The sequence below is a fragment of the Watersipora subatra genome, chromosome 9 (assembly GCF_963576615.1).
Source record: "Watersipora subatra chromosome 9, tzWatSuba1.1, whole genome shotgun sequence".
Taxonomy (NCBI): domain Eukaryota; kingdom Metazoa; phylum Bryozoa; class Gymnolaemata; order Cheilostomatida; family Watersiporidae; genus Watersipora; species Watersipora subatra.
This window is the reverse complement of record NC_088716.1, coordinates 22,619,130-22,627,197: the sequence shown is the minus strand read 5'-3', so window position 1 is coordinate 22,627,197 and position 8,068 is coordinate 22,619,130. Positions and strand designations below refer to the sequence as shown.

The window sequence follows — 8,068 nt, the reverse complement described above, 5'->3', positions numbered from 1 at the left end:
AGTGACATCTGTCTAGCACCTGTCTGCCTAATGGGGTTAAGTCGCTTCAATGATCAAATATAGATACCCCACGCTGCAGTAATTTTTTAAGCACATTACTTTGCTGTGAAAAAGAAATGCAGTGTATGAGGTTTGAACCTGAGCCTTACTGTACCACAAGTCGTAGCATCTCATTTTCACATCATAAAACGCCATGGAAGTTACCCTAAATCATTTTCATTTACCACCTATTAGGGTTCTTTGGCTGTTCAATTCTTGTTGTAAACTTTCTTACGATTAATGAAAATCTTTGTTCACTTATGAGTTATGACAGGAATTCAATTGTGTCGCTGTATGTAGATGGGTAAGACAACAGACTTGCAAATTGAAGGTCTATGGGAGGTGGTGGAGAACAGCAGTTACTACATAAAGGTCAATAGTATTATTAATGTAGATGCATTTGGTCTTTATTGTTTCATTCCACCTAAAAAGTAACAGTAGCATTATAATCACACCAACCTACAAGCTTCATATAGAATAAAATATGCTGCATCAAAATCAACCAGAATTCTCCATAGCAAATGCAGGATGTTTGCCCAACATGTTACACCAGTTGACCTTTTTTTTTACTAACAACTTCCCATATTGGCATGTTCCCATTACATAGATGAACGTTTAGCACCAGTTGATAAAACAATATATAATTGGAAAGTTCCACAAATTTTAATAACCCCTTTTGGCAGATTTGCCACCTGGTCGAACTCTTTGCATTAGTCTGGGGTTATTTGATGGGCCTGGTCTGCGATTTACGTGAAATGGCCTTGCAGACTTCCTGTGTTGAAGAGGCCGGACACACCTCTTGTAACAGTAGTTGCAGCAGATCATTTCTCCAACGCAGTCTTTATCTTCCGTGCACTGGTCCTTTGCACCCTCTAGACACCGAGAAGCCCAGACTTCGAGAGATCGATTAGGGCACCTGTTGGAATAGCAAAATTGATAAAAAAGACCGCAAGATGTGTGACACTGGCTATTTGAACCCTCATCACTTCTCCTGTTTCTACCTAAATATAAGCATGATGCTGAGGTTTTTCAGAGGATCAGTTATTAAACAGCGAAGAGGTATAAAAGTTAATAATGTACACCCAAGAAATGAAGACCAAACTAAGCACATACAATGCTAATAAACCAATCTATCGTCTACATATATAAATCTCAAAGTTTGTCGTCTGTCCAGCTATAGCGATCAAAATCTAGCAATGAAAAATCCATGTCGTCGAAGATTTGACCTTGGAACCTCCATTCAAAAGGCGACCAGCTAACCCATTAAGCTAAACAAGATGCAATGGATTTATAGGGCAGATAATCATTATCTGGGTTAAAATACAAATAGGGGCTCTGTGTTACGCGCAATGTCACTACAGCTTACTCTCTCAGCTCTTATTAGTATGTTTAGCAATCCGTATAACAGCTTACTCAAATTAGCCAATGACAACTACATTATCTGCCACTGTTTATAGTCTGTTTTTTAATACCCATGCAATGCTGGACATTCGGCTAGTTTGTACTAGAACTAATTCTATATTCACCATTTATTTTTTCTTGAGTTTCTTTTGTTCTCTCGCTTGCTGCCTTGGTTGCTTAGCGTACTATTGCTGACGTTGCTGCTGTTTTTCACCTTTTTAGTTGGCTTATTCCTATTGTGCTTTTTCTTATTTCTGCGATTATTTCTTCTCTTTTGTGAGCCAACTTTGTTGTTCTTGGAGTTGGTTCCTTTACCTCGCCCATTTTTCTTGTCTCTTGGCCCTTCAAAAAAATATAAAAAGATCCTGGAATGATTATGGAACAATCCAAACTGAAAGGACCATCATGTGGCCTCTGCATGCTCTACAGGTGATCTACCCTTTAGGCCTACTTGTGATTAAGAGCCTAAATCTAAGACAAATTAATTCTTTGCTTGTTTAAATTCCTTGCAACGAATGTAAAAAATTGAGATAAGAGCTACCTTGAGTGTAAAAATAATGCTTGTTTCTATGCAAGGAGAATAATTTGGCGTCATGACCACATGTCAACCATTCCGCCAACCTATGTCACGATTTCAATTGAACTTTTCATCAAACAGTTATTGAATAATTTGAATTTGCTTATTTTACTCATGAATTGATGCCAATAGCCAGCGCAGCTTCTCAGGGTTATCGGCCAATTACAATTAATATGCATCAGTCTATCATACGAAGTTGTCTTCTCACTTTGGTATTGATACTCCATCAAGTTGAAAAGTTGCAGAAATCCTATTCATTTTAATGAAAAAATTAGTGAAGTAATAAAATAATGTTCTTATTATGTTCCAAACATTACACCTGATTCATCCATAAACGTTGAGATGTTTTCAATTTTTAGCAAAAGTTGAGCCAATTAATATACTGGAAATTACCCTGACATACAGCCCACGACCAAAGTGATAATGGAAAAAGAAAGGGTACTGCCGGTTGAAAAATGCAATATTAGCAATCAAATGGCACTTCAGTGCAATAGAAGAACTGCAATGGTAGCTGCAATGTCCTGTGTGTTATTATGTACAACAAACAGCAATAATGAAAGGAAAAGATTATATGTTTATATCTCTCCCCTGCAATAGGAGAAATGCAATACTAGAAGTAAAATGGCAAGCTGCATGATATACACAGGCTGGGGGGCTGTATATTATTGGTCATAGCAACCAATATCAAGAAGTTGTGAGGTTTATCTAGATTTCTGTATTTATATCTAAAAAATTATGCTGAATTTAAAAATCTAAACATATTTTAGCTGGTTGTCATAGAAATAGATGTATATCTATAAGAAAATGTAGGCCTATTACTTAATTGTGCAGATATTAAAAACGACTTGGCAGTAGCGCGATATTGGGCACAGTCGCAGTATCATCAACAAAATCTTTAGAAAAATAACTAACATATTGCACACCATCGGTCACTATATACTTCGATATTGTAGATTCGAATGAATATTCTTATAATTAAATCTTATAATAATCCTATAAAACCGAATAATTATTCTTATAATTAACTATTGTAATAATCTTATAAGAATCATTAGAAAAATATCAAAGTCACTTCCTTTACTTTCACTGCTTTGGACATCAGTTGGAATACCAAAGTACTCATTATAAGTGTCCAAAGTGTCAGAGTCCCGTAGTATCGGTAGAAACATATTTAAACATGTTTATATGTGTTTTGTATCATTATTATACTAAAACGACTCTACACAAAAATGGTTAAATGTTTTGAGGGGATTATTGTACAAGGGTTTGGTAACGGCCGTTGACGGATAATTTTTCGGGAGTTGTGTGTGCATATGCATTTATCATAAAGCTCCCAAACAATCGCTTCGCTCGTGTTTGGTCGTGGGAAAACCATCTCGAGCGCAGTTGTTAATTTAAAATCAACACAAATTGACAAAAACTAATTATCTTTTTAAAGTTACCTAAAATGAGGTCGATATCCGCCTCTTCGGTAATCAAAGGGACTAGGGGCCTATATGTATATGGCTCGTTTATGCGTTCCTCTAGGGTTTGTCTGTTCCAGTCCCCTTTCTGATACACTCCATTTCCATCAGGTACAGGCCCCTCCCAGTCCTCTTCATTCACAAGCTCATCGATACTACTGTGTTCCCAGCTTCCTTCGCGGTCTGGACCATCTGCAGCCTCGTCGTATTGTCCAGTCACAATATCTTTAGGAAAGTGTTGTTCCAGGTTTCCTTCTTTATGATGTCTATATCTAAAGACATCTGGCCCACGTCTCTCTCGATCCCCTTTTTGATATAACCCATTTTTAACTTCATCTGGTATGTAACTCTCCCAGTCACTTCTTTTGTACCATTCATTAAATGGTTTCATTGCTCCTAGATCAAAAATAAACTTGCCTCACAATTTGCAAGTTTGTAATTTTAGTTTTTGCATAATTTATAATAAATTCAAGTGCAAACCATTTAATAAATAATGTTGCAGAACATGGTTCTTTATTGAGTTGTTTGAAAAAATTAGAAAATAAAAAAGTTGAAAGCCTGTGATGTACACAAATGAAAAGATTTAAAAAATTTCATTGACTAATGATGGGGTACTACTCATGAGGAATAAGTTACAATGTTCTATGTAGACAAAGGGTAGTTTTTAATTAGTGTTCTGACCAATGGTTTCAGACGTAACAGAGTTTGAATTAATGACTAATAAACATTATAGTAAAATTAAATTGTATTAGACCAGAAAATGGAAAATTATATACGGTCAGTAATTAACTGTGTAGCCCATTGATATCATAGATATACATATGTAACTCAGCAGTGAAGCTTTTATAAACAAATTTGATTACCTAAATCATGCTATTTTTAATCAACTGTCTACAAACTCTGCATCGTTTTAAATTTTGCAGCTTCAAGTATCAAATGTTGAGTAAGGAAGCTGGCGAATCATATAATAAAATATAAGACTTACAAGAATAAAAAATTCTTATTTGTGCGTGGAGTTGTGCTACTTTTTTAGCTGTTGAGTCATGGTTATCTCTATGGAAGAATGATATATACAGTTACTACATTTTTGTTATTGTTAACTCTTTGATTCTTATATGAAAACTGAACATGACAGATTTATATGATTTTGGTTCTCCAATAAACTATAGAAACTGAAATTCTAACACGGTTAAAAACTAATCAAAGTCCCCGAATACTAACTTACTCTTGTTTTAAAAAATATTGAAGTTTTGATTTCAACCAATACTTTGGCAAAAATTAGCAGTTGTCTTTCACTACCTTACGGAGAAAGCAACTTCTAAAATTTTGTTTAAACGGCTCTTGCAGAGCTCAAGAATCTTGGTTATTTAGTAGGTTGGTGGGTGTGTTGGAACAATGAAAACAAGATGTGTGTATAAATTATTACCTGCTGCTAGCTGATCTGGGTCAGTTGGAAGAGGTAAGGGATCCTTCGTGGTTGTGTCTCTTCCAGTTGTCACAGGGTCAGCAGTAGTAAAACTGGAGCTATCTGTGGTTGAGATTTCAATCTCCGTAGTCGAAAACAGAGTAGTTGTTTGAGAAAAATTATCTACTGTAGTATCATCTGTTGTGGAAACTGTTTCAACTGTGGTGGTGAGGACAGAGTCTGTAGTTGAAAGAACATCATCTGTGGTCACCTCAAGGTCAGTTGTAGTACTTGCAGTTGTTGAAGGAGTGGTTGAAACAGTTGTTGAAGGAGTGATTGTGGTAACATCTTCAGTTGTTTTAGTGTCAGTTGGAGAACTTGTGGTAGTAGTAGAAAGTTGATTTGCATCAAAGTCAGTCGTAGTTGGTGGTGGACTTGTAGGGATCATGACATCACCATCTGAGTTCATAAATTTCAAAATGTCAATTTCGTTGTCACCACCGTTTCCTACTCCATTTCCATTTCCTATGTTGTTGTTGCCATTGATATCACCATCATTGTAGTTCCCGTTGTTACGACCAACATTGTTCCATCCATTTCCGCTGCCTTTATTGTTTATTCCGTTATTTTGTCGTATGTCATTTCGGTTGAAATATTCTACAATTTAAATATTTCAACACACTGCATACAATAAATGCTAGACAATCTTATGCTTGAAGCAATTAAAGGAGGGTCAACTCAAAATTCACAACTCAACCTTTCTAGATAAAACTAGTTGATTTTTATTCGTTCCCCTATTTGCAGAAGAAAATATACATTTGGGTATTATTAAATTTGTGAAACAACAATATTCGAACACAACTTCAAATAGTTATATTTTTTTTACATTGGTAAACACATTTTATCAAAATATTTAATTCAATATCTCATTATCTTTTTACCTGCTTAGAAATTTGTTGGGGAAATGAATTTCTTAATTTTCAACACAACTATTTAACAATGAGGTGCATGTATATGGAGTAACAGGATTTTAAGAAACACAGTGGTGAACATAATTATGGGGCTATTTGAGAATTTTTTTGCGTTCTTTTTCATTTATGGCATACACTCATTTTTTATATTATTTTATACATAATATATTTGTTTGGGAAGCAAGTTTTGTTGACACTCTGTCTGCTACCAAAAGTATTCTCAAGGAATATTATTTATTTATTAGGCACTTAATCCTGATATTGACAATAAGGGCTGGCCTACTAAATATTGATAAAACCAAATGGACCCCAATTTACTTTTATGTAGTTACCCATATACATTTGTTTAAAAGCCATGATAAATTCAGTCAATGAAGGTATTGATATAACTCATGTAATACATACTTAAACTATAAATTAATAACAAACAACATGTTTATTTTTAATTTTCTTGTGTATTTTAAGCGGCCCCATTATTCCGATCACCTTGGAGAAGTTTTAGGAAATTGTTAGCTATTAACAAAAAATATCTCTCAAACACACAGACTCTACAACTTCGCTATATCACATGTATGATATGAAAGTATAAACAAGTTTGAGTGTTTTCAAAACCTGCTGCACATGTCAATATTATCTGTTATTTATAAGCTTAATAAATTCTGCGATCAGCAGAAGAGGTTAAGGTGACTTCTCTTGGCTAGAACTTTGACAAGAATCAAAACACGAAATTGAATTCTTACCAGCCCTAAATATGACATTGAAAACAGAGTTGAAGACCAAAATTGGTTATCTGAAAATAGTCAGAAATTTTCTTTAGTTGTATGTAATACTGTAAAAAGTCTAAGGCTTACCTGCTGCCACTGAGCACTCCCAGGGTACGGCTGCCAGAAAGAATGTCACCAGCAGAATGAAATCAGCCTTCATTTTTCTGTATTAGAACTGACTATTAGACTTGGTCACTAATAACAAGTAATAACACTAATAATAAAGAGTATAATTATGAAAAGATGATAAAAGAAGTTTCCATTTGTTTAAACAATTACTTGAATAAAATATTTTAATAAACACTGAAAGAATTTGTAATTTTTCCAGCCAACTGTAATGACAATTTAGGAAGGTATAATATTATGTTAGTGCCATTTAGCAGTTCTGCAACCGCAAAAAGCAGTTGAATCTGTTCAATATATTTTGAAATGAAATCTTTAACAAATCTAAAACTTTTAAAAAATTGAAACAAGAAAAATCAAAAAATACATCTCATCTAAAACTCTTGCTCAATTAAACTACTACAAATAGAATGACAATAACATTTAACTAACATCTTACAATTATCAAAAGAAAATACAAGTGCCATTTAATAAGATGAACTTTTCTGAGAAGAATGAAAAGTTTCTGAGAGGAACTCCCTCTGCTAGAGATGATGAGGTTACGATTGCAGCGAGTGATCTGTAGCAAAATAATCTAAAGGTTTCTATGATGAAAACATACAAAGCTGATACCTTGATGGCAAAAGTGTGTGTCATTGCATGGAGATTATAATGAAAAATGAAAAAGATGGTAATCTCTGCTTATAATCCAACTTCTTTCATTAAGTAAGTCACTTTATTTATTGAATGTCTCTCATTTTTAAACATTACAAGTGTTCTTTATTAAGTAAGTGTTGTAGTTCCACATTACAAGTAAGTATAAACTTACCTCTTTGTTTGCTACGTCCAACTCAACCTAGCAATGTAAAGACCAAAAGACACACACCTGAAGAGGCTTCAGAGGAGAACTGAGCTTTCTAGAGCACACCTTTGCTTTTGTTACTGAGCTAAGGGTTAACATCCTTTATCACGACACGAGGCTGTTGCCAACATTTTCCTTGAAGAGATATTATATTTCCATCAGTGACACGCTTATGGTCTTGCAGATCTCGGAAAGATTGCCGGTTTACAAATCTGGTTTGGATTAAACTAGATCTCTGCTTCCTACAGCCTCCGGGTGTCAATTGTCTCTATAGAGATAATGAGTGTATAATAGTCCAGTTTACAGGGTAACATTTGGAACTCTGTTTGATCAAGTTACAGGATATATCCATTTTAGATTTGCATGCATGCTTTTGTAACATACATGTATATGCTAGGAATGAGTAAGATTTCTTGGTGTTTACTATACATATAGACTTATACATATATGTACATGTATATATGTACATGTATATATGTACATA

General features: G+C 34.4%; 1 protein-coding gene across 1 annotated transcript; it reads right to left on the bottom strand.

Annotated features, from left to right (window-relative positions):
• Window positions 1–224: 224 nt before the first annotated feature.
• Window positions 225–7,848, bottom strand: LOC137405374 (uncharacterized protein DDB_G0287625-like). The gene is made up of 5 exons (XM_068091608.1): window positions 7,609–7,848; window positions 6,708–6,784; window positions 4,907–5,542; window positions 1,566–1,782; window positions 225–955 (listed from the first exon to the last, which is right to left on the bottom strand). The coding sequence occupies exons 2-5, from the start codon at window positions 6,778–6,780 to the stop codon at window positions 703–705; spliced, it is 1,179 nt and encodes a 392-aa protein (XP_067947709.1). The 5' UTR covers window positions 6,781–6,784; window positions 7,609–7,848; the 3' UTR covers window positions 225–702.
• Window positions 7,849–8,068: the final 220 nt, after the last annotated feature.

Bases quoted from the DNA above. Each gene is read 5' to 3' on its own strand.
- LOC137405374 (XM_068091608.1), bottom strand. From the start codon at position 6,780: ATGAAGGCTGATTTCATTCTGCTGGTGACATTCTTTCTGGCAGCCGTA. The intron at 5,543-6,707 runs GTAAGCCTTAGA...TTTAAATTGTAG, and splicing joins GGAGTGCTCAGTGGCAGCAG to AATATTTCAACCGAAATGAC. The intron at 1,783-4,906 runs GTAATAATTTAT...ATTTTTTTGAAG, and splicing joins CCCAGATCAGCTAGCAGCAG to GGCCAAGAGACAAGAAAAAT.